Here is a 27,042-nt window from a genome sequence, read left to right as displayed (position 1 = left end):
TTCTAATTTTAAGAAACCCGCTGCTGAAAAAGAGAAGCTATTGCTGCCAAGCCATCGAGTCAGCTGTGCAGCACGTGAATGAACCCTGGAGCCTTTTAATCCTGCCTGACGTCCAAGAGCTTGCTGTTGGTACCACGAGGCTGCGTGAATTACAGGAAGAGAAAAACTGCTCTTTTGGCAGCTCAAACACTTTTAGTCTTCATCTCCTTTGAATTTATGTGATGTAGTCTGTTCTTTCATGGCAGGCTGTGTTTAGTATAGGAGCTGGTACCTCAGTTTAGGAGTTAAGACTTTGGCTCTGCTCGGATCTCTGTTGCCAGCCTGCTGCATGAACATAAACCAGCTACTATTACTGCTGCTCCTCTTCTCAATCTCCATATCTGTAAAGTTAACCTAATTATGCCAGCCTCTTCTTCACAGTGCTCGATGTCCTTATGAAAAGTAATAGTCAAATATTAATGGAGAGGTTATTAACACTTCTCCCCACTTAAGTGCAATCTGCTGTGTTACAGAATTTAATGGCTGAAGAATCCAAACCAATAAATTGTTAGGAAATGTCTCTTCTGCATAATGCATTGACTATTTGAAATAATCAGAGCTGTGAATCAACTGTACTTTTGCATAAATTTGTAGCTGTAGTGGAAAGCTAAGCTGGAAATACAATAGCTAAATATCCCTGGGATTTTTAACTTCCTTGATGGACTCTGCAAGACTTTGGCTGTGGTGCATATCCATTATCTATATAAAAAGCATTTGTTTGTTCTGTTCACTGCGTAAGTTGCACCACTTGGAGCATCCAACATAGTTGCCATTTAACCAGTTTCAGCTGCCTGCAACTGCAGTGCACTTTTATAGTTGGTTGGAAACCAAATTCATAAGCATCCTCTGGGAGTTGAATCCCACTGCTTTTACGGGTTCCCGTAACACAACGGAAAAATGTTATTTCCTTTCAAGCAGGAGGGCAGATGAGCAGAGAGTTCAACACTGCCACTTGACGCCATTTGAAGCCAGCGTGACGGCAGAGGGCAGGGGGTCGGTTGCACTGGCGATGGTTTGCCTCGCAGCGTTGCAGTTGGGTCGCTTGTAAACCTCCACCAAACAGCTGGCCAGGCGTTCTGTTCACAGCTACTGCCGGAGGTGTGCTAGCACTCAGCTGGCTCTCCATAAAAGTTAGATGGCACGGTGTAGAAACTACCATCTGGGATTTGTTTCAACAGAAACAAAATTATTGTCTGTGGTTTTATACTCTTCATGTGGGTTACACATGTCAGTTACGGCTTCCTCATGTCTGTGGCGTTTGCTCCAAGTTGGAGGTTTTGATGATATTTGAAGAGAGACCAGCAATCAGCATCAATGACAGCCTCTCCTTTCTATTTTGTCTACAGCATTTTCTATCTTCATGTGACTGTAACTGACACGCTCGAGAGGTTTCCATGGTGCAGTAATTTAACTGACATTTTCTCAGCAGCGGTAGATTAATTTGTAAATTTGGGTGAAGCCTGAATTGCTCAGATAATTGGACTGCATCCCTGGTCATCTTTCAAACTTTGTTTGTGCTATAATATAGTTGCCATTTAGTGGGCAGTTGTCATCGTCATCACTGTTAACTCAGGGTTGCCTTTCATGCTCAGAGGGAGTTTCAGTTTTATGGGATTGTACTGCTATATAGGTTTTCTCAATGCTCATCAATTCAATTTGTTTTTCATTATGGATACAATAAGCTATACAATGTAAAATATTAATATTGTACATCTAGGTAGGATGTAGATAGATGCAGGTACTAACTTGACCCTTGTTATCATAAGAAAGAAATGTTTTCAAATGTACGTTTAGAAGGATTATTTTTTATTTTTGTTTTTTTACATGGTGTTCCGTGCGTTTGAGTCACCTTTACCACCTATCTCTGTCTCCTAGAAAAATTTCCCTATGAAGGGAAAAGGATGGGCCCCCAGCTTGTGCCCCCTCTGGCTTGCTTTGTTCAGGAAATTAGCCAGTGGCTTTGCTCAGCCCCCAGACTTTTACACAGAAGATGTTTTTTTAAGCAGCACATTTTGACCTTGGTACAAAGGAAACCAAGAGGCTTTTCCTTGACCACCCCACTAAGTGCACAGCCTTCATTTAATTGACTTTCCAACTTACTGAAATCTGGACATTGCCATTTTCCAGAAGCCCCTCAGCTGTCCCCAGGTGAGCTGGTGACCCCAGATTCCTGAGAGCATCTTTCTGGGGCAGCAGAAAGCTGCCATCCCCCGAACGAAGCATCAGGAGTCGCAGCGGGCTTGGAGATGCCATCTGGGGTGTGGAGCCAAAGGAAAGGCAATAGGCAGGGCAAAACCACAGGTGGAGAAGTGGACGGCCAGGAAGAGAAAGACTTGTGGATCATGGGCAGCATTTGCTTCAGGTGTCATTTTGAGAGCATCACCCCTCCTCCCACCCTTTTCTGCTAGGGACTCGAGAGGGGGCTGCAAGGGAAGAGGGCTGCTGAGCGCCAGTGCTGGCAGAGGGGTGCTCGGTGCTTTCCCTTGGTAGAGAAGAGCGAGGCTGTTCAGCTCTGCCGCCGGGGCACGGGGATGGAAGGGGTTTGAAGGGTGGCTGTGGGTGAGACTGGTGGAGCAAGAAGGAGATGCTCATGAGGCGTAAGACTTGACCTCACTACTTGAGATTTGCCAGTGTCAGAGGACTCCTTACATGCATCTTCATTAGAAATATGCAGAAATCCTGCCATGCTGTTATGGCATGCTTGTTTTTTAGTTTGCTGTAGAGACTTTATCACATGAGAGGGTTTGAGAGCACTTCTTCATAAGCAGAACAAAGCAAGCAACTTCTAAAGCAAAGCTTTAAGGAAGCCTGAAAGTTTGCACTCTGCATGTGAGGAGTATGGTTTGCTGAGCAGTCACTGGAAGGACTGTCGCTGGGCTGGGTGGCCCAAGAGGAGCTCCGTTACCCCTCTGCATTACCCCCAGCTATCACCTATGGGGTAACAGCCGTAGTGATCCGAGGCTCTTGGTAAGGCTGTTTGAGATCTCAGAATTCAAAGCACTGTGTGGAAGCTAAACTGCTCATGGTTATTCTTCATAGGGTTTTTGAGTCCATTCCCAATATAAATTTCTAGTTCCTGCGGTTTTTTCACTTTGCTGGAATATTCTAACATGTTACAGGCATTAATCCTGGTACAAACGTTCTGTTTCAGTCAGTCTCCCAAACACTTGTGCATAGTAGTGAAATCTAGAAATGTTTTTTAAAAAGCGTGCTTTATTGAGGTGGAGTCACTGCAGCAAAGTAGCACAGAGTGAAAGATGCAATCTCATTCCCCTGCAGCCAGGGCAGACTGGTTTCTTACTAACTCATCATTTAACTTTTTCTGTTTGGTTTTGTTTTAAAATGTGTCAGGTGATGAGGCACCAATCCCAACCCTTCACTCTGCTCTATAGGTGTTCATCCAGTTACGGTTTGCCCGACAGCCTACATTTCCTCTTTTTCTGTTTCAATTACCTCCTCCTATTTATATTCCTTTCTTTCCTTTTATTTTGATAAATAAGTCTCCTCTGTCCTTCATGTTTATACACTTTAAATATTTATCTGCTCTCCTCCTGTCTCCCTTTAGTCATTGCTTAGTATGGTTTATGTTTAGCTCTTGGCAGTTACCCAGTGACATAGGAAAAAAGAAGATTTCCTCTTCAGTTAGGTATTCTTTTGGAGTTCGAGCAACTATGTATATTTTCAGAACTGTATACAGGGGCCAAGATGTAGATGGTGAGATCCTATTAATGTCAACAGCAGTTTTACTACCGACTGTTTTAGGGCCGTGATTTCACCCAGAGACTCTCTGAACTTAGTCATATCTTCCACGAGGCTCCCTATACATAGTGGAGTCCAGGCTGAATAATAATTTGTGACTGTTTAAGCACTGTTTCTCCACTCACAGGAGAAAACACTAGATCAGCCTTTCTTTCTTGTTTGTGTGGCCAAGGCTGGTTGCAAAGCTTTAGTTAGTCAGTGTGTTGGTACCAAAACGAGACCAGGCTTTTCCTTATGCTCTAATTTAGGAAATGACCTTGCCTTGACTTCGCACCCTACTTGCTGATGGGACTGGAGGCTTCTTCAGTGACAGACAGCCATCTCACAGATGCTCATTTATTTTTATGAGGCAAACATATCAACGGAGCTATATTAAGCATGTCTGCGTAGCATGTCAGGCAGGGCCTGGGCAAAGCAAAGGTTTGGGTTGCCTGAATGTTGACATTAAACTCCACAATTTTCCTGAAATATTTTGAGTTCTAAATTCCCATCTATTTTGTGTGCAAGTAGCTCAGGGGGCTGGATTGCAGGCAACCTGATAAACCTGGTCCTGCATGGTTTACAAATAGAAGCTGTCTCAGGGCTTCGTATCTCCTAAATCAACTGAGTGTCCTCAGGTTTGGATGATAAGCCACTATCCCAGCTTCCTCAGGGATGCCTTAAATATACTGGTTACTCATTTCACAAACAAAATATTTGGAATTCAGTAACTAAACTGCTCATCCAAAACATTTTGTTAGAGCGAGTCAGATTGGATCGACTCTGTGTTTACCACATCCAAGCAGCCCAATGGAAGAAGTGTTTGGAGTGAGAAGTCAGCCTAGTGCAGCCGTGGCCAGGGCTGCTGCGTAGCTCGGGGTCAATGTTAATGTTTGCCTTGTGCTCCATCGCTGATCCATCCAAACATGCCCTTTTGAGAAATGTCCTTCTCACTGTCCAGCCACTGCCTTGCATTACCCGTATCGGAACTAAGCTGGCAAACTGCTCTCCAACTAGGCCAATCACAAACCCATCACTTCATACTTTTGTATGTTTACCCTACATTTGGAAGACACAGGGGTTCTGTTTTAAAAATTCCTGGTGGGCTTAGTGAACAGATTTTTCCTGAAGCACCCATAAATCCTCTTTTTTATTATTCCATCTTCTGATATGCGTTACGATTGATAAAGAAAAGATTCAGTGTACCGCTTCTGGAAGAGTGTCTATCCACCAGAACAGGACTGTTGAGTGAAATTTCTCTTGAAAAAACATTGGTAGTAAGCATTTCAGCAGAATGCTCTGGTTTGATTGTATATCTTTGTAAAAATTATTTTATAGTTGTACATTGTAATTAGTGTTTAAGAAATAATAGATGAAAAATAAATTAAAACCCTTAACAAAACAGTACTTTGGTGCACCCAAAACAATTTTTTGCAATTTAATTTTGGCAAAACTTGATGAATTTAGGCTTTTTGTTCCAATTCAGAACAAAAGCCACAGCAAAAACATCTTTGAAAATGTCCAAAATTACAAGTTTCAAGCAGCTCTACAGAAAACATTTACCAGGATTAGTTCAGCCTATAAGCAAAACTGCCCCGGTGGCAATTGACAGCATCCCAGTACATACATTCTCCACAGAGGGATAATGCCGTGTTTCCGCTCCTTCCAGGAATTCTCACTTAATATTATAGAAAAGATTGTTGGTCTTGTCCATAAACATCCCAACTGAACGAAGCAGAAGGTTCCGTACTGCGCCGTTAAACAAAACAGTAGGGGCTCATGTAACAAGGCAGAAGGGACTCGGGTGGGCTTTAAGTCACTCTCACGCAGGGGTACTTTGCCCTGAGTTAGTGTCCCAAGGAGCTCCGGGGGAGCTCCAGCACCACCCTCACCCCCTTCCACCTCTGCCGGGCTTTGCAAGCAAATTAGTAGTTGCTCAAAGATCCTTGAAGGAGAAGAAATTTCTCTTTCAGTACAACTGGCTGTTTAGGCCTGCAGAAACTAAATAAAAGTAAAATACAATTTTTTTTTCTGTAGAAGGCTGGCAGAAAAGGGAATGTCTTTGCATTTTCACTGCTGAGCCAGTGGTCACTCCCAATACTTTCCAATCACAAAAGCTGTTTTTTTGCCTTTGACGATACGCTGCGGAACCTATTTGTGGTGAATACCAAAGCACAGACAGTTTTCACACTTCCAGAGTAAAGTAATCCACAAACTTTATTCAGCCCTGCCTGTAACACCCCCATAAGAGGTGTGTTTTAAGAGCAAACAGCAGCAACGGTTGATTAAACCACGCTGATCCTCAAGCTTTAAAGGCAAGCGGTGAAACTTCTTAACCTGAGAGACCCAGCAGCTCCGGGACGTCTGGATCATCTCCATCTCCAGCAGGACAAGAGAAAAACAATTTCTTCATTGCTTCTGTCGACTTAGGAATATTGCAATAGTAAACAGAAGGCAAACGCTCACTGAATGCTGGAATGCCCCATGGGTAGGAAACATGAGGCTCGGAGCTGCCTCTCCTTTGCAGCTGCGCCGAGTTAGTCAGCGCTGCAGCGCTGCAAGGGAATTGGAGTCTGAGAGGAGATGTGAGAGAAGTTTGATGGCGAAAATTCATCCCTCCTTGGACTGTATTGAAGAGTAGGACTGATGACTAGATGTACCTGTATAACTTTTCTCTGTTGGATTCTGGTAGGTTAGAACTGAATTTTAAATATCTATTTTGTAAAGGGAGAAAAGGCCAACTCTCTCATAACTGTTTTAAGCAACTTTTCTTTATTGCAAAACTATATGAAACAGCCACCAGTTTCTCCCTTCAGGTCATCATAATTTCCAGAGCTACTGATGAATGGTGTTTACTGGGAACGCTGAATTCTAAGGCCAGCCCTCTTATCTGTTTGTCATTTTGAAATTATGCCTATTCCTAGAGCACAGGTAATTATCGCCTGTCAGTAAGAGTTAATATTGAAATTGTTGCTATTGCCTGCAATAATTAATAATAATTAATAATAATAATAAAAACTCTGTTCAGCTGAAGCAAATATAATAAAAAATAGGAGTATGTTATAGTAGAATTCAGGAAACAAATATATTACTTCATGGATCATTTGACAGGATATCACATCCACTAAGGTAAACAAATTTAAATAAAACATATGTTTTACGTTAAAAAAAAAAAAAAAAGCAAACATGACCCAGGTGCAGCTATGCAGAGGTGTTGAAGGCTTTCTGTTTTGCACAAGCCATGGACAGATGTACTTCCAGCTGTACGTTTTGGCTTTTTGAAGGAAGTTCCATGCAAATGTTTCATGCAAAGTTCCAAATGGCAGCTCTCTCTGCTCTTCATTGAGCCGTTTATTCAGTTTGTTTATAACAGTGTTAGTTATGGACTGATTTATGCGGTTGTAAGGGGTGTAATTCTGACTTTGTTGATGTTGTACATCACCATAGGATTTGGCTGATTGGATATCATTGCACGTCTGCAGCTCACAGACCGTGGAGAGGGAATGGCTTCACCTGGGAGCTGTGCACAAGCACATCTGTGTATATTCCGTTGGTCCAGTTCTGTTTAAAAATACACAAAAAATTGAAATTTCACCTCTGTGTGAGGACATGAGGTTTATACGATCATCAAGCTGGTCTATCGGTCAGTACTTCTCTAATGACGGGGTTGAAATCCACTGGCTAATTTCAGCCAAAAATCTAAAACACACTTAAGCTCCTGCAGCGTCTGTGGGATTTTTTGGCCGGGGAGAGAGGTCCAAACTGGTGTCCCAGTGGGGAAGCGGCGGGAGGTCAGAGCTGCCAGAGACTCTGCGGGGCAGGAGGGAGCCCACCGAGCAGCACCCGCAGAGCTCAGACCTGCTGCAGCCTCCGCAGGCTGCTCCTGCCTGGGCGAGGGTGTCGGGAAAACTGCGGGGAGAGCTCAGGTCACTGCTCTCAGGATTTGTTTTCAGCAGAGTTAGTATGTCCTAGAAACCCGTGTTTGCTCCTGGCAGCTCTCATATGATGGGATTTTTTTGTTGGTTTTTTTTTTTTTTTTTTTTTTTTTTTTTAACGTCAATCTGTCCTTTAATTCTCCTTGTTGGAAAATTGGGCAGAGGTACTTCAGAGGGATATTGCAAGATTTAATTAATTTTTCCAAACGTTTAGGGAGAATAATGAATAGGTGATAAATAATATAAGTAGAAGTTCAATATTAAAAGTTTAGGATTAAATTAGAGACATCTGTCAAGGATTAATTTAGAGACATCTGTCATTCCAAATCTCAACATTGAAGCATCCAAGCTATTTTAAAAAAACCCAAAACCAACAAGAAACAAAGGAAAGTCTTTGATTTCTTTAAAGCCAAATGTGTTGTTTCATGTAAAAGGGGGAAAAAAGGAGAGGTGGGGGGAGATAAAATGACCTCCTCCAGACCCTGGACTCCTAAAAACCAGTCTGCATTCATATTGATTTTTCAGAGTGCCCTTCTACAAAGGAGTGGCTCCTGCTCTGTGAATCTGTTTTTTTCCTTTGCTGCAGCAGCGCTAGGGCTGAGTGGTAAAGCTCTGTTTTTAATGGCTCTTTTCCCATATCTAAAGAGTTCCATATTTGGGGGTGCAGAGGATCTTTCTTCCAGAAAAATAGCCTTCACGAAATTATATGCATTTCAAAAGAAATGCGCATAAAATCCCTATGTGACATTATTGGTGTAGTTCTACATTCAGGTGTCAACAGGACACTTTTCTGTTTTCCTTTGTGTGGTAATAATGGTGTGCTGATAAGGTACAACATGAAAGGCTGCTCTTTAGAAGATTTGTGTATAATACTGTGTGGAGCAGAAACACAGTAATGCAAATAGTATTTCCAAGCGGAACCACTGAAGCCAGATTATGATCCTTTTGAGAAAGCCTGTATTTCTCCATACCTCGGGTAATTAGTCACCACACAAGTACTTTGTCTTCCAGACATACACAGTGTGGATTTGAAATTAGAATCTAGTCCTCTGCTTTTGTCTACAACAGCCAGCATTAAAAACAGATGAAAATAACATAAATAGAATTGAAAAGGATGTTGCACATAGTTTTATGTATATATTCCATTTTATGTATCACTGGCATGTACCAGTGCTACGTGAAGAATTTGAAATTGAGTTGCATGTTCCTGTGTCTGAGTTATATTTTGCTTTTGTTCCACTGGAGGCATGGTGCTGTGTTTTAGGGAAGTGAGGAAGGTAACGGATGAAATTTAAATCCATTGGTTTCTTCACTAATTTGTTTCTCCTGCTACCAATATTTTTTAATGGTGATTTAATTAACATAGTTACTAACTCTTCCTGTTCTTGCTTTGTTAATTAATTAGTGCTCCGCTCCTGGCTGAGCAGGGGCATTTCTTATTACGAGGTCATTTTGAAAGGTAGGGATGGGCAAATAATTTGTAGTCAATAATGCTTTTTGCCAGACAACTCTGAGCAGATTGTGGAAGCTTTGACGTTATTCATGTATTTTCTGTGTGTATCTTCCTGCAGGAACAGGTTTCTGTCAGGGGCGGTTGCTGGTGTCTGACACACAGCGGGGTTTGTCTCCCTGGTGTTGCAGTTCAGGGGATTAAACAGCACTTTGGGTAAAATTGCCAAAAAGCACAAAAGGCCGTAAGGACAAGTCACTGAGGCACCAAACCCACAGTCTGACATTTCTACTTCCAAAACCAAAAAATTAAGCTTTCAAATGCCAATTGCAGCCTGGTGACACCAAGATGGTTGCCTCCAATGGAGAGAGACTGGCCCGCTCAGAGAGGTGACCAGAGCACCAGGTCCTGCTCTGAGCCACCTCCAGAGGACTCTGGGGAGGGACCAGGCTGCAGTGCCTCAAGGCAGCCAGCAGGTATTCACACTGGGACTGGAGTTACAAAAGGACCTATGGACCAAACACCAACTTAGGAAAAGTAAGAGTTATTGTTTTAGTGCTATTGAAAAGTGGTAGAACCATCTTCAGCTTTAGATGCCTTGCAGAGCTCATAAAATCTGTCTCCATCCCCTTTTTAAAACAGGATTTAGGCTAGAAGTCATCATGTCTAGAAGGGTATTGGAGCATCCAAGTGCTTTGCTTGCATTTGTGAGGCTGCATCAGTAAGTCAGAGACGTTCATAGGGCGTGAACAGGCAAACAGCTGTGGTCATGAGCAAAGCAGAATTGTGCCAGACCTCAGCTAACGTGTACAGAAAATATTTCACTGGTGAGACTCTGGCTCCTCATGGTGTTGACCGACAGAGGTGAGAACAACACCCAAGCTCCGCACCTGTGGAGGAAGCGGGAAAGTACCGCATACATCTCCACGCCATCTGCATGGGCAGCCAAAGGCCGGCTCCTCGCGCCGTGGCTGATCCCCAGAACAGGCAGGACGGAGGCAGACGTGCTCCCTTGCTCCGCGCTGGTCTTCCTTGTAGACACACGTCTCGGTCCCTGTCTCTTAGCCCTGACGCACGATGCTGTGGTTCCTCCCGAAGGTGAGCCCGAGACAGGTTTCGCTGCGTTGAGGATTTTGCTGTTTATCAAGTCTGATGTGCAGTTCAGTGGCCTTAGCTAAGGCAGACCATTAAGATGTCTGTAATACGCTCTCCCTTGCTGGATCTTTCTCTACAAAAACCTTTTAAAGGCGAAAGCTGTAAGTGGAAGATGGTATCAGTCACAGGAACGCTAACTTAAGGTGTCTGTGCCCTGATGGGATCCAGCTGGTACCAAGGGAAACATGGTGTGGGACTCATGCAGGGCACCAAGGGGTTTCAGGCAAGGAAGGAGGGCAGAAGGAAAAGCTATTTCATTTTTATTTGACATTTGAAAATTGAATTAATACCAATATAAATTTGATACATGTGTTAGCTTGTACAAGGCTGTAGGTAAAACCCTCGTGCCTTGTAACACCAAATCTATATGCAAAAACCAAAACTGCACTGCAAGTTAAATTGAAAAATCACTTCTCTTGAAGTAGAAAAGTCACCTGTTACTCCAGGTGAGTCTGAAGACAGAGGAAAGACCAGCAAAGTATTACACACAAATTTAGAAGATAGCTTCAGGATAGTTTTCTTCTAGCAGAACTAAGAATTACTTTGGGCAGCAGTGAGAAGAGTACTATTAAATAAAAATGTTTGGAAGTTATTCTTTGGCCAGAGAGATCCCAGAAGCAATACTCTGGCTCCACTGAAACCAGTGGCTGAATGGTGTTTAACTTCACAGATCTGTGACTTCAGCTCAGCTCTCCAGTCACTAGATATATGACAAGTTACTTTCCTCTTATGGTGAATTAGCTATAAATTTTAATCAGTATAACAGTGAATAAATTAGTGTCTCTTCTATAAACTCCCCCTTTACAGCTCCTATAGGCCATGGTTTCACTAATTAAAGTTCTCATTGGGTTGGCTTGACATCCTGCTGAACTGAAACGATGTCATTGCATATTGCATGTACATCAAGGGGTGTTCCTAGATCATCATTACTTGACAGTGTACATAGCTTAGAGATGCACTGACTCTTAGTTTTTAAGTGAGACATATGGACAAGAAGTTCATTGCTGAAATTTAATTTATATTTCTATATTTAAATCTCAACCAAAGTTGATATCATGAGAGCTTCAGAGAGGGAAGCAGGATTATGGTTGTATTTTCTTATTCAGAAAGTATACAGCTAGTCCGTTATCAAGAAGGAACACTTTTTTGTCTCCTTGGAAGATGCTCTGACTATACTTTTCCCTTTTCCCCTTTCCCTTCTGTACTTCATGGTTATTAAAATGAAAACAGCCCAAGAAGTAAAAATTCATACCTTAAATAAAACCCTCTCCTTAAGCATTCAGTGTTAAATAAAGCAAGCAGTAACATCCTCCTCTTTGATGTTCAGAGCTAGACAGGCAGAATTGGATAAGCTCTATTTATTTGCATATATCCTCAGCTACCTCCACTTCTTTTTCTTACCACGTTAATACCTGGAAATGGGAACTGTTTTTATTTCAGGGTAGCAGGTGCTTCCTCCACTGTTAGAGGTCTCTTCTGTCCCATGACACCAGGGATTATTTCAGGGAGAGCTAATTTGTCCAAGAGCGTGCAAACAATCTTCATGACTTTGTGCTCTTTGCTCCAGGTTGCGTTCATCTGCCTGTGTCTGACGTATAGTTTCAAGATAAGTGGCAAAACTCACCTTTCAAACCAAATTCGATAGTAGGTAGAAAGGGCAAGAGTTTAGCAGATGAGCACTATTTCCAATGAGCATTTCAATGATAGAGGTGAACGTCTGGTGTAAGCATTACCTGCCCAAGCCGCCTGTGTGCTGCGCTGAGGCCCCTGCAAGCGTTCCAAGTGAGGATGGGGGAGCTGAATTATTTGCATTTTCCTCTGTGCCTTTGCTGTACACCCCCTGACATTACCGAGGGAGGGCAGGAGAGGCTGTTCCGCAGCACCAGGCTGGGACCTGGGCAGGAGGAGGCCAGCCCTGTGCTGAGAGGTGCTGAACTGAGCCGCTCCGTCGTCTGCCCTGGGGTACTGAGCTCCAGTGCTGGTTTTGCAAGGCTTTGAGTAGACCATCAGAGAAAAGGGAGTCACTCAGAAAGGAATCCATAGAAATAGCTCCTTGTCAGAGATCCAGTCGTTTTGGAAATGAGTGGAGAAATTCCTGATGGTACATGCTCACTGATCCCCAAATGAGACTAAGCAAAGACACACGTTTGCTTCGTCACCGGCATAGAAGTATCTTTAATGTTCAGGCCTTTTCACCCCTGGCACTGGAGCAGCTGTGAAGACCCTGTCCATCTCTCCTCGTGCTGCTAGGGAGTCCCTCCGTAGCCAGGATCTAGCAGGCTGAATAAGCAGCCGGAACTAATTCAGATCATGCTGGAGCAAATGAATCTAATTATCCGATTGCCAGGGTGTAAGAACTAGAAAGGAGACTCCCTCAGCAGAGCAGACTGGGGCCACTGAACACTAGGAAAAACCTCCAAAGTGCAGAAGAGAGGCATTTTCCCACTCACTGCACCTGCATGATGGCAGAGAAGTCCGACGGAGCCAGAGCCTCATGCTGTTGAAATGTTACGTCAAAGTGCCACCTCTTCTTAAAACCTTTGCTGATGCATATCAGACCTACCTTGGCCCGATCCCAAAAATAGAAGAGGGAGGAAGAGCAGGGGAATTCCTATTTCCAGGTCTATCTGGAATAAGAGAAAATAAGTCTTTCTTCCTGCTATGACAGAACTAATAGTAAAAGGAGAAGGGGTTTAACCTTGCACATTTATGAAATACCATGACAATGAAAGTGCAGCATTTGGTACAATAACTGACAGTGCCCTGTGGTACGTCAGCTGGTGCAAGCAGGTAGGTATGTCCTGTATTTCCAACGGCTACCTTGGAGGTTAAGATCGGGCATGGACTGGGCATATGGAAGGAACAGGGTAAGAACGGGACAGTGGGAGAAAGCAAGTGGAGTTCCCTTTTTAGGTAATGTGATTAATAGCTTCTTTGGTGCATTAGGATTGTATAAAAATCTGGGCCTATGTAGCTTCTGCTCTCAGAGTGTTTAAATCAGGCGGTATTTGATGCTGGAAGAGGGGGAGGGCAGGTCACCAACTCATGTGCCATGCTGTAATCCTGATTACAGGTTCTGGTCACCTTTTCTGGAAGCCACTGTGTAGGTGGTGATTAGAGCAGCTTTGGAGGAGACCAGGTTCAGAGTGGTTACGGGGCCATGACACCGGAGAATGAGGTGTCTTCTGTGCTGACATAGCCTTTTCTTTAACGTCACTGTGGTTGCTGTGTACACACGGAGAGGAGGTTGACATGGCAGCCTGACACCACCACCGCAGCGAGCTGGGCACAGCGCAAGGGGCTTCGGCAAGCACCTGGCTGCACAGCCGTGCCTCTACCTGTTCGGCGGTTGAAGTGATGGGGACAGGAGGGTGCACTGCCGCTCTGCCAGCCTGCTCACACACCTGTGCCGTGCAAGCTCAGAGAGGCAATTGTTAGGCTGTCTAACCAAGCTTAGTGGGAAGTGTCCCACGTAGAGCCTTCAGCAGTGCCCACCTCTCCAACAAGAATCCCTGCCTGGGAGCAGCGTGATCTACAGCATGAGAAAAGCTCTGCCTTCGCGTAGCTTAAGCGCTTTGTGAGTGTATTATGTGTGGTTTTTACTCATGAGATAAAATTAAGATTCTGAGATTCCCTTTTTTTTTTATTTTTAGCCACAAGGTAGCTTAGGCTGCATGAGCTGGTAAAGCTTGCGTTACTATTGACCTAGGTAAACCATCAAAATAGCAAGAAATCCAACTGTGTCTCCACTCCTATTTAAGGTTCTCGGATCAGCTGTTTTGGACTTATTTCTGTGCATCAATTTTTCACGTACAGCAACAGAATATGTGGTTTCATTATGGCATGTTCATTACTCGGGTGCTGAGAGTACTCAGCTTCTCAGCAGCTCCACAACACATACAGGCGATGACAGAATCTCACTAAAATCTCAGGTTTTATCACCTAAAATAGTCTCATAACATCCCTCGGAGATGCTTTCAACTGAAAAGCTTATTGGTATTGTGTAATGCAGAGAAAGAAGAAGAAGATTTCAGTATTTTCATTATGGAATTAGTAAGTGAATCCTCCTCAATGTCTGAACATACTGCTAAACGTGTTTGCTATGAAATCTTCAGCATTAGTTTGAACCCAGCTCACCTGTTTAACTATTTTTGTTTTACTCTCTATTCACCTCAACCACAAAAAGTATTTTTCTCACTGCTATCACACAATAATTTATCTCTACACATAAAAATAGTTTTCTTTAATACTGATTGTTTGGGTGGTTTATTGGAAGCTTAAATAATTTATATAAATCACTTCCAGAGAGTGCTATTCAGTGATATCTCACAAACACTGCATCAGCACAGTACAAAAAGTTAATTTGCATGAGGTTAACCTGATGAGCTCTGGGACTGGCACATTCTGTTTAATCTGAAATGAGATAGAGTTAGTAATTTTATATAGTTTTAATTCTCACATTAACATTCTCTTCTGCAAAGCATAATCACCTTCCTGTTGTTTGTAACACTGTAGTGCTTTCAGTTAGGGCTGTTCTCTACAGAGGAAGACATGGTGCCTTCCTGAAGAGCTTACTCTTACTACACAGCCAACACAGGCAAAAAAAGGGGACACTAGAGAGTGGCGTGATTTGCCAAACGCCACACCACAAGCCATCAGCAGTGTGAGAAGCAGAATCCAAGTCACCTGAACCTCATTCCAGTATTGTATCCAGTGACCATGCTGCCTCTTAATGTGTCGCTGTTCTTATTGTTCTTTCTTTATAGTTCGGGATCGGGTACGATCAAAAATGGAGAGAGATATTTTGGCAGAAGTGAATCATCCTTTCATAGTCAAGCTTCATTATGGTAACTATAATAAAATATAATTCATGTTTGTTCTTAAATTTGTTGGGGAATTGTAACTAGCTGTCTTATAATTTCATACAGATACCCCTGCCTACTTATGACTCTTTCTCTAACAAAATCTTAGAGGCTACCTGTGTGAAATTCTTCATTTATGCTAAAGGAGAATTTCGGTATAAGTAGGTTTTAGCCATTCCTCCATCAAAATACATTTGTCATAGAGTCTAACATGCTAGATTGTGCTGGTGGGGTAGCTGGTGAATATACATCAGCCAACCCTCTCACCCGCTGTCAGGTATCATTCAGAAAACTAGAGAATCTAAATTAAAAATTATTTTTAATAATCAGCACCAGTCTGAATTTGTATAAGTGTGTATATGAATGTGGTGTCTTGCTGGAGTTGCCTTCCTCCGCCTCACCTGCTCCCTGAGGAGCCCCGTTTTTACTGTAAAGGGTCTTCTGAGAATGTTTTGGATAATGTGAGGTCTCCCCTCACACAAACTGGGGAGCTTCTCTTTATGCCTAGCCCTCAGCGACTCCTGGTGTCTTGTGGAATGAAAAACAATATTAATTCATAGGTGCTTAGCATGGAAAAGAATATATTAGTAATGCATCATCTCTCAGCTGATACCATTTTTTCCCATAGTCTTAAGCTCAATTGCTTGGTTCTATAGAGAAATTAATTTTTTCTGTTCTCAAAGTGCTGAAATGACAGGGAAGTTAATGGCGCAAATGATACGCTGGTAGTCAACAAGATTAATTCTTTGGGGACTTTTATCTTGATTCAAACTTCCAACATCTCCATCCTTTTCTAATGCAGCATTTCAGACAGAGGGAAAGTTGTATCTAATACTAGATTTCCTGCGGGGAGGGGACCTTTTCACAAGACTCTCCAAAGAGGTAAGCTGACAGATTTTAACTTTGGAAATGAAAGACTTTCCTGATTTCCAGAATTCAGATGAAGTTGGTGGGAATGAAAAACAGCCTTGGGAATAGTTCTACTATATATATGTAATAGAGCCGTATCATCTTGCATCTTTAAATGCATTCTTAATAATTGTATTTGAATTATGCCATAGGTAATGCAGCAGATAGCATGTAAGCATCACTGTTGGAGAAAACTGCACCACTACTAAGCCATTCCCGTAGCAAAATAGCCCCAGACTCATCGCTCACAAAATACATCTTGGATGTGATGAGAAACGATCTGAGAAATCAATCCTCAATACTTTTTGCCCGGGACACGGGCAGAGAACTGCTGGAAAATCACAACCGCTGCCAGCAGAAAGAGGAGATGGCCGTAGGTCAGGGGCCAAGCCCTGCAGCAAGCGTGCGGATTGTGGGCCATCAGCCGGCAAGCGGGGAAAGAGCAATCTCCCGCAGCAGCAGCTGCTGGGAGCAGGTCGGAGGCCACGCACCAGCCTTGGGCTTGGGGGTCAGCCGGCTTCCATCACCTCCCCGGGCTCCCATCCCTTCCCTGTCCTCTGTGAAAAAGGCAGCCAGGAGACGGGCCAACCTCGAGTCTCGCTAATGCCCGTAGGGAGCCACAGCGGCAGGTTTTCTAGGTGCATTTAGCACTCGCCCGTGTCTCCAAATGCCTCTTTGAGCCAGCCGTCTGCCTTGCTGGAAACAGTGGATCCTCCTGTGTTTAGGCTCGGAGAGGGCCCTGCAGGCAGGACGGGAGGCTCCAGCGAGGCAGCCCCACCATCCTGGGGCTTGTCTGCACCCCGGCATTCTCTGTCACCAGCACCGTGTCCCCAGCCCTTGGTCTCTTCCTGGGGTGTGGGCACAGGGGTGCAGGCAACCACCTAATGCGCAGCCTTTAAAGATAAGATGGGGACCTTTCAAATGCCATCTTGAGGGGAAGCTTTGTTCACTCTTCTTGGTTTGGGGAGTTACTGATGGACTAAAAAAGCTGTGAAATCAGAGTTCCCTAGGTTTTTTTTCCCCCATCCGATTTCTGGGTCAGTGACATGCTGTAAACTGCTGTGTGCACCACAACTTGGGACCCCAAATATTTGCTTTCCAGGCTTGTTTGCTAATGTGAGAAGACAGCAACAGGTTAATTACACTGCCAAGTAATGATACTTTTGTAAGTACTCAGTACCTGGTAGCAGTTATTTTTAATATGAGGAAAAAGATTAAGGAAAATAAAAATATGATTCTGCTGTTTGTCATGAAATCAGGCTTTGTTAGCGAGGTAGTGTGTTGTTAAGACAAAGAGGCAAAGGCCTCTCCACTTTCATGGAAGAAGAGAGAAAAATGTTCTGCACAGTCAGGGAACTCCGTGAAAGAGAACAGCTTAGATTTTGTACTCCTTTAAAACTTCACATTTTCCCCAAAGCTTTTCCAATGCAATGCACTGACTTCTCTGTTTTATACAATCAAGGATGAGTCCTCTTAACTTGACAGTCCTTTCACGTACTTATTTTTTCAGTGTTTGCAGCTCATCTGGTCTACCTATAGTTTGCAGCTGTTTAGTGGCAAGGTATCGCAAGGGAAGAAGTTATGGGGAAACCTGTACTGCTTGCAATTTGTTAATTATGGACTTGGTTGAACAGTATTGATTTCAGTGGATTTTCAGTCAGATCCCATATACTGCAGCATGCATGCATCTGAAGCTTGTCTCTGTCTTGCTCTATCTTTCTGAGACATCTGACTTTAACTAGGTATAGCTGTGGAGATTAGATTTTCCCTGATTCTATTAATTTCACCTCTTGCCTACATTATTTATTTTAAACCTTATAAATAATTTAAATTTATTTTGATAATGCAGTTTTTGTGATTAGACCAATTAAATTTTTAGTCTGAGTTTTTGCTTGTGTATCCTTTTTCTTTCTAACCTTCGCAGTGATATTCTTAATTAAATTACATGACATCTGTTCTTTGAATCCTCTCTTTTTGCTCTCAGCCCTGTGCAGCTTCTCAGAGCACTCAAGTATTGTGGCTGCCCCTTTCCAAAAGCAGAGATTTAACTTTAAAAATAAACTCAGCAACTTCTACTGTAGATGTTTACATTTACATGTGACATGTAAATTTGTACTGAGCTGACGCATTTTACTTCTGTCATACATAGTATTCACACTGTGTATCCAATGTATCAGCTTCTCTTTCTGCATTATTATCGCTGTACTTATTGAAATTTAATTAAAGAGAACTTAATAACATCTGGGATATAATGAAAGCTGAACCAAAGGGGTATCTTGCCATCTGAGTTTTTCTGAGCTTAGTGTTTTTTTGATTACAGAAGTTTCTTCCCACTTAAACCAGAGCTTTTAGTGTTAGCAGTATCCATATCAGCTATAGAAAGGAAACAACTGCCCTCAGTTCAGACCTCCTCAGGCCCTGAATGTTAGACAGCACATCACTGCTTAGGGCATCTGCACTGAGATTCCTTGAACCCTCAGTGCACTCGGTTTTAAATCCATTTCTGAGTCTCTTCATGCTGTGTATTCTGCTCAGATTTGGAAGCATTTCACTTCCCCAAAGATGTTTCCCCATGTTATTTTGTGGGAATTTGGTAACCAAATACCAAGATTTTAGCAAATTCAGAGACGTGAAACCAATAAGGGCTGCACTGAACGTATTGAATTCTGCCATTCATTGCCAAAGGCTAAAGAGTTAGAATTCATATTATTGTGACATGATGTTGTCTAAACAGATCAAACAGATGAATGAGAGCAGCATGTTTTAAGGAACGGAAGTACTAGGCAGATCAAGTTTTGTTTTATAAGGAGAATCTGGTAAGAATTGTTAATGTGAGCTCAGACAAATTATGGAAAATTGAACCTGATATGATGGTCCTGGCATTCCCTGAGTTAGGCAATTCCCTCCCCATATCTGTTTAATGCAAGCCAGCCCACCGCTGTCCAGTAAATAAACATGTTCTTCTCTTCCTTCTCTCTAGGTGATGTTTACAGAAGAGGATGTCAAGTTCTACTTAGCTGAGCTGGCCTTGGCGTTAGACCACCTCCATGGTCTTGGAATTATTTACAGGGATCTAAAACCAGAAAAGTAAGTTAATGAGAAAGAGTGAACCAAAACATAAATACATGAGCTTTTAGGTCGTTTCTGCTCCTTGTCACACTAGTAAATCAAGAAGTGCCAGAGGCTCTGCCTTCCTTCTTGTATGTGAACCTCTACACGAGACCCTCACCATCAGCAGTAGGGTCTTCCTGTCATATCATTTTAGCATGAGGCCAAATATTTTGACTGTGCTACAGTGTGATGGAGCCTCTGTGTGCCTGGCCTTCAGTTTAGTGAATGATCTCAGCGTGGGATTCAGATCTCTGTGCCTTTGACTTCAGTAGCACTGTCCTCCATTTGCAGCATTTAATCTGGCCTTCCCCTTCATGTGGTATAAACCGCTCAAAGCAACTCCACTTCCAGCTCACACGAAATATGTCATGGCACCATTCAGTTTTCTTGTACCATTGCTTAAAGTAAATGAGCATCTCTGAAAACTAGTGTATGTATTAGCTCATGAGAGACACGATAATCAGGATTTTAAAACCACTTTTATTAACAATCCAATATTTTTCTAAGAATTATTCTCACTTTTATTTGCGGCTTTTTTCTATTCCTAATGTGGTGTTATGGAGCATTGTTCTTTCTCTCTTTTTCTTTGCAGTACCTCACTAGACTAAATGACACCCTCAGTGCTATCACTGGGAGTGACGTGATATTGGTTTTGTTCTGTGCTGCTTGCCTGGTGCTTTGCCTGCATCTTCTGTGCCGGCATCAGTAAAAAAAGGCTGCAACGTTTCAGAATTGCTAGCCTTTTTAACGTAATGGTCACTGTCATTGAAAAAAAGATGACCTCTGAGGGCAGTCTCTTTGGCTGTTGCTTACACTTCCGAAGTATAACAGCAGAGCAGCCTTTTCCTTCTGTGACAGGAAATTCAAAAATATGCAGCTCTTTCTTTAAAATGGAGTGCTATTGCTTTCACACCCATGGACAAAATAAGAGACCAAAAGTGATGGAAGGTGGACTTTGTAGGTGAGAAGTTGAAGGGGAGGAGACTATTTATCTACAACACAGTAGTATGCGATTTAAACTTTAAATTCAATTTTATGTTTTGGTTACAAAAATAATAGTGGTAGTACTATATGAATTCATACAGATGTGTGTAATGAGCTCTCAATCCTTTGGGCTAGAGACCCCTCCGCAGGTGACCAAAATTTCCAGTCTTGCCTGTTTATGCAACCAAAACTGAAAAACAGAGTCTTTGGCAAATACAGGAAGTCATCCTCCAAATTAAACTGGAGGATAAAAGGTACCAGTTTGTTACTAATATGAAATGCAGGTAGGCAGCAGTCACACCATAGCTGCCACTGCTATGTGCTGTTGCATCTTCTGCCAGTAGCTCTTCGGTTTCAACTTTGTTCTGAATTGCTATTTTATTCATTCAGCATCGACAACATGTACATAATAGAGTAACTCCAATTATAGGTTTTCAGTTTTAAACTTTGTTTCTAGTGAGTGTTAGTATCAATCACACATTACTTTTCTTTCTGGTGTTAGATGAAGCTGTTTTTCAAGCTAACACATGATATATGAAGCTGCTATTAGAAGGTACCCAAATATGAGCCTGTATATTCAAATGTAAGTTACAGTGCTGTTACATTTATAGGCACATGCCATAATTTTTTACTTTAGGAGAAGTTAGAAACTGAGGAGAAAATTAAGTGCATGTCAAAACTATTCACTGTATTTGAGATACTGAGAACCTGATTTTTCAGAATTCTCAGCATTAAATGTCACTTTGTGTTTCAAAGCACATCTTTCACTGACTTCAACTGCAAGTGTGAGCACTTAAAATTTCTGCAGACCAAACTGCAGTGCCTCAAATCGGGGATCAGTGAATTGAGAAATTAGAGCTCACTTAAGAAAGGAAGGTGTCACTGATTTGCCATTGTCACATAAAAGCATGTCAAAAAGGCACAAATGGGATCCAGTTCTCTGTATTTTTGTCTGAGCTGAAACCAGCCAGCCATCCCCTTCACTGTACTGCTCTGCTAAAATCACTGAGTATTACCTGTTCTGCCAGCTGAGGTGAGATTTCTCTGGAAGAAAACAAAAAGTGTCATCATGTAACTGAAGACCTTTATAGAGAGAGATCACTGTGCGAAGTTAAGGTGGCAGCCCTCATTCTTGTATTTCCTAACTTTTGAATATATGGTTTATGGTCTTTGATGTATAGTTAAATAGATACCAGTGATACAGTTGAATCTGGATACAATTGTCATAGTATAAAATTAGTTTACATGAATATAGCTATTATTGTAAAGGAAAGGGAATGACCCAGACTGATATAACTAAGGTTCATTCCTGGGGATAAATCAAGGCATCAGTTTGATTGAAAACCATATCCTTTAAAAATAGCTTTATAAGTGCAAAGCCTATGTGTATTCATGTCTAGGACAGCAGAGCACGACAGCCTACAATTTCACTGGAACTTTAGGTTTAGAGTAAAAAAACAGATACAGCAGAAAAAAAATTTCTTTGCTGCAGTTGCAGGCAGTTGCAGTTGCAGTTGCTCCTTGGCCTGTCCTCCTAGACTCCCCAGCTGTGCCGTTCTGCTCTCAGCACGAGCCTCAGGGGATTGCGAGCACATCCTTGTCCTTGGACCCTCTTCTGTACCCTAAACAATCCAGCTACTGAACTGTTCTTCATCACCAGTCAGTCTTTCTAGGCGTTAAGTCATTCTCATTCCTTCCCTTTGGTTTCTCTTGATCCGTATCTGCTTTGAAATGCAATGTGCTGAATTACACCCATGTCTTCAGGAGAAGCATTACCAGTCTGATTAGAGCACAAGGTTTACTCTATCAGATTTGCAAAACTAGAGATAAATGAATTAGTTTGTAATTTCCCAATTCTCTCTCTCCCCCTTTGTTAAAGATAGGCGCTGCATTTGACCTTCTTTCAATGTTCAGTGCTTTTGCTGTCCTCCAGAAGCTCCCCAAAGTAACTGTTAATAGCTTTGAGATTGCTTCAGTCAGCTCTTTAAGTATCCTAAAATGAAGTTCATCAGAACTGTTTATGTCAAAGACACTAGTTAGAAAATAGCACTGTTCAGACCACTTGAAAGAACCCTCAGTACATTAAAATTTAAGGTTCAACATTTTTTTGATTCCCTGAGCAAAAATCCATATTAACAGTTCAAAGCTCTGAATTAAGTGCAACCAGAGTACATACTCTGGGAGTTGTTATAAAGTTATCTATACTTACTTCAAAAAGGCAAGCAGTTGAGTTTTCTGGTTAAAGTCTTGTTTAGAACAAGCAGATGCTTCCCTTAAATTATTGCAGCCAAATTCTTCTCCTTGAGTTGTCTCAGTGGTTTCAGTGTCATCCCTTGTGGAGCAAGGTACTGTTCAGTCACACTGAAACCCATGGAGTTACTTACATGGTGAGGCATGTTTCTGTTTTAACAACTGTAGGATCAAGCTATTAAATATGGTAAATATACCAAAATGGAAAAATGAGAACTTATTATGAACTAGTATATGATGTGTATGTTATTTCTTATGCTGTGGTTTAGGGGTGTGAGTGACTTAAAAGTAACTCTACCTGCTGAAAATGCACAGACTCTTTTTATCTTTGCCTTTTCTATCTCCAGGTACCTTGATATAGTTCTGTCGTAGGGCCTTTGATTAACAAGGAGTGGTTTACGTTGTTGTTGTGGTTTAAGCCCAGCTGGCACCAAAGGACCAGGCGGCTGCTTGCTCACTCCTCACCCTGGTGTGATGGGGAGGAGAAAATATAAAGAAAACCTCGTGCGTCAAGACAAGGACAGGGAGGGATCACTCACCACTTATGGTCACGGGCAAAAACCAGACTCAACTTGGGGAAGAAACAAAATCAATTTAATTTACTACCAATTAAATCAAAACAAAGATATTAGGAAGTAGAACCAAGCCTTAGAACACCTTCCCCCCACCCCTTCCTCCTTCCCAGCTCAGCCCCACTCCCAATTTCTCCACTTCCTCCCCTGCAGCAGCGCAGGGGGACGGGGAATGGGGGTTGGGTCGGATCCTCACACCTTGTCTCTGCCGCTCCTTCCTCCTCACGGGGAGGACGACTCCTCACACTCTTCCCCTGCTCCACCGTGGGGTCCCTCCCACAGGAGACAGTCCTCCACAAACTTCTCCAAGGTGAGTCCTTCCCCTGGGCTGCAGTTCTTCACGAACTGCTCCAGCGTGGGTCCTTTCTGCAGGCTGCAGTCCTTCAGGCACAGACTGCTCCAGCACGGGCTTTCCCATGGAGTTGTGGCCATCTTGAGGGGCCTCCGCTCCCCCCCTGGGCTGGGGACACACAGCCTGCCGCCTCACTGCGGGCTGCGGGGGCATCCCCTCCTCCCCTCCTTCCTCACTGACCTCGGGATCCCCAGAGGGGTTCCTCTCACATTCCAATCCCCTCCCTCACTGCACATTTCCCGTCTTAACTGTTCTCCCAAACGCACTCTCCACCATCGCTATGGGCTCAGCCTGGGCCAGCGGTAGGTCCGACATGGAGCTGGGGAAGCTTCCAGCAGCTTCTCACAGGAGCTGGCCCTGCGGCCCCTCCCCCCCCACCAAAACCCCAACACACAAACCCAAAACAGTTGTCATGCCCTTGGCTGTCTATACAAGGGACAGCTTATATAAGTGTCATATAAGAACTCCTGAATTGCTGAACTACATTTAAAAAAACCCCGAACCACCACTGCTTAATGCAGCACATTGCAAACCATGGCAATTCATTCATGAACATAGCTGCCCTGCAGAGAGCGGGGGAGATCTGAGAATCGGTAAAGGACAAAGACTTGCGGTGGAAAATAACAGTCATCTTCCACCAAAGTAAGCAGTCCTTTTTTGGGACTTCATGGTGTCAGTGAAGCTACAGCAGAGATGAGTTTGGCATAAGACTGTTCAGCATGGTAAGACAGCATGGGGTCATGCAAACACTGAAATGACACAAAACGTGGAAACTTTGTGAGAATCTTCATCTCTCTGAGAGATATTTGAATACTTCACTCTATTCACTACTTTCATAACAAAGCCTGCAATCAAATTAAACACTTCTTATGAAGTTTCAGGTTTTCTTCCAACCTGAAAATTTGGTTACAATTTCTGAAATACACAAAGTGTGGGTTGAATTTTCTGTAAAACTGAGCTGACTTGGAAAGAAACTTAAATCGTCCAAAAAACCCCCAGCATTCCAGCTTTAATTTGGCAGAACTTCACATTGATTTGTGTGTGTTGGAGTTCAAAGTGAAGCCTAAAAGACATGTCCAAATACTAAAAATAAAGAGAGAGAGAGAAATGGGAGAGAATTGCTTTGACCTTGATTTAAGAGGAGATATGAAATAAAGTCAACAACTGATAACAAAGGCTTTTTATCTCTGTGCTAGAGTTGCAGCAAAAGACTACTACGGAGTTTGCAGTCCTAGATCTACTCTGAGCTTCTCCTGTAACTTGGAGTAGCATTCCCCTGCTACTAACTTAGCTGCCCAGCCTCTAAGATGGAGATTTTCAGCCTTTATTTTCTCAAGGCATACTTTTAAACTGAGATCAGTGAAAGCAGTTTGAATGTTTGTGGGATGATCCTGAGGCTAAAATGTTGTTATTGTTTTGAAATAAAGAACAGGTTGACGATGACAGTATCCTGTAAATAAACTCAAACCTTAAACTGAACAAATAAAATGGAAAAATCTTGTAGTGAAGGTTGTCACTCAGTGGGATTATAGCCTAGTTTAACATTTACAAGCAGTCTACTTCTTACTTTTTTTATAATTTCAAAACATTGATTTAGAGGAAAGATTTTTCTCAAGCCTAAATCACATTAGCAATTTCTCGTTCTTTTTTGCCTTCCACAAAATAATACTAGCTTATTTCAGATTAGCTGATCCTGCAAACCATAGCTAAAGTAATTGTGATTGTCACAAGAGACTTTCTGTGGACAGTGTGGGATAAAAAGGAACTGTAAAGCGATAAACAGAGAAGACAGGAAGTATGATCAGATAATAAATTTGCTTCTACAGTAAAAGGAAAACTATTTGTCTTGTGTTCTAATTTGGATGCTCAGAAGCAGGTACATTGTTGTTTACTACTTAATGTCACTCTAAGCCAACTCAGAGCAACAGTTACCTTTTTTTCTCACTGTTAGCATTTTATTTTCTTTTTACATCAAATGTAATTTTCAGTTCATAACCATAGCGTTATAGGTGTTGGCAGATGGCAAATGTGGAAGCACCCAGCTGTCCAAAGGGTGCTGCCAGGGGCCACAGGGGAAGCTGCAGGCAGCTGAGGGCACTGTATAAGGGGGATTAGGGAACATGAGACCAAGGAGGGAACAGTAGATCAAGTTCTAGGGAATATAGGATACACATCCATAGGAAAGCAGGACCTGTTCATTTTGCTGCTCATGCAAACGCTCAGCGTGAGAAAGTTTGTTGTATGCTTCTGGCTCACTTAACCTTAAACAGTATTATCAGTCTGATAGCTGCGTTGGTATTCCTTCCATCTCTTTAATGAGGGTAAGGTATGAACTCTCTAATGAGGGCACAGGTATGAAAATCTTATATTGTATACAGAGAAAAGCAGCATGGATTTTCAATGGGAAATCTATGAAATACAAAATTGATGTTTCTGGGAAAAATCCCCCAACCTTTGAATTGCATTGGTATTCACGGGGGCTTCCTGGGTGTGGGGCAAAATTTGGGGTGATTTCTGTGAGCTGTATTCCCCCTTGCCATTTTTCCAGAGCCAGGTCTGTGGAGTTCTTACATTCACGCTCACTTCCACACTGGCAGGTGTTTTATTCTGTTCTCTTCTGAAGCACAAGCCTCTCATTTAGGGATTGCAGTCACAAAAATACATTTAAACATGCCTGTTATAGGCTAGTACTTAAAAATTATGCCTCTTCAAGAAATCTGGGGAGAAAGAATAGAGGTAAAGATGCTTTTATCTAGGAGAAAAAGCTTTAATTATTGAACACATAGTAGTGACTCAGCTGCTGGCCTTTGTTTGATGAATTACACAATAACAGTCTGTTCTAAACACACAAACGAATGACAGATCATCTCTTGTCAATTATGTTTCAGTACAGAGACAGCCGTTCACAAAAGTATAGCCCAATGTGTTTATTTCACTTCTGTCTTATTTTCTTCCTGAATAATTGAAGTGACTCTCCAAGAGAAGGGGAATATAAAAATAGCTGACACCTCACTAGACCATTTTGAAAAGAGAAACATACTAAATCTAACTAGAACTGAAGAAACAACACCCTCGTTACTGTGTCGCCATTTATAGGCAGAAAAGTTACAAAAAACTCATTATTTTTCAGTTTCAGTGTTCCTTCTTGTTTCCATCAAAACTAGCAATGCTTTTTGTGAACTACAGTCATTTTTCTCACAGAAATGTTGGAGTGCCTTTGTGAAAATAAAATATGTTGGCAGGTGGCAGACATGAGAACACTTGAACTTGGCTTCCAGGCTGAATTTTCATTTATGCTTCCGGACAGAATAAATTAGCAGGGGCTGAGATCCATGCAGTTAGGCTGTGACTGGTCATTGTGCTCTACGATCACTTTTATTACTTACAGCATGAACGTATCTACCTTTGGAGCTAATTTTAGGTCCAGTGAGTCCAAGCCCTGATTATTTGTGTGCTTGCCTTTATTATTATGAGAAGAGCAGAAAACCTGTAGCTCCTTCTCCTGCTGGAAGCAGATACTCTGCAGTTGTTGGCTTTGAAGACCCTGTTTTTTCTGAGCTCAGTTTGCATGCCCACCCCGAGTGTGCTATGGAGTAAGGAGGAGGCTCCCCGTACAACTGCCGCAGGCCATGCGTGCTTCAGACGGGAGATTAGACAGACCTTTGAGGATCATTTTTCTTTCTGG

The 27,042-nt window shown here is 42.5% G+C and overlaps 1 protein-coding gene across 4 annotated transcripts in view; it reads left to right on the top strand.

The window, feature by feature from the left end:
• Window positions 1-27,042, top strand: part of RPS6KA2 (ribosomal protein S6 kinase A2) — a 303,750-nt gene that overhangs the window by 212,766 nt on the left and 63,942 nt on the right. For all 4 annotated transcript variants that reach the window (XM_049800958.1, XM_049800960.1, XM_049800959.1 and 1 more), the window contains 3 exons: window positions 15,084-15,164; window positions 15,982-16,061; window positions 19,069-19,175. In XM_049800958.1, the coding sequence (XP_049656915.1) occupies window positions 15,084-15,164; window positions 15,982-16,061; window positions 19,069-19,175 (268 nt within the window). The remainder of the gene's footprint in view (window positions 1-15,083; window positions 15,165-15,981; window positions 16,062-19,068; window positions 19,176-27,042) is intronic.

This window comes from Accipiter gentilis, chromosome 5 (genome assembly GCF_929443795.1).
Source record: "Accipiter gentilis chromosome 5, bAccGen1.1, whole genome shotgun sequence".
NCBI lineage: Eukaryota > Metazoa > Chordata > Aves > Accipitriformes > Accipitridae > Astur > Astur gentilis.
This window is presented reverse-complemented; position numbering and strand designations above follow the sequence as displayed.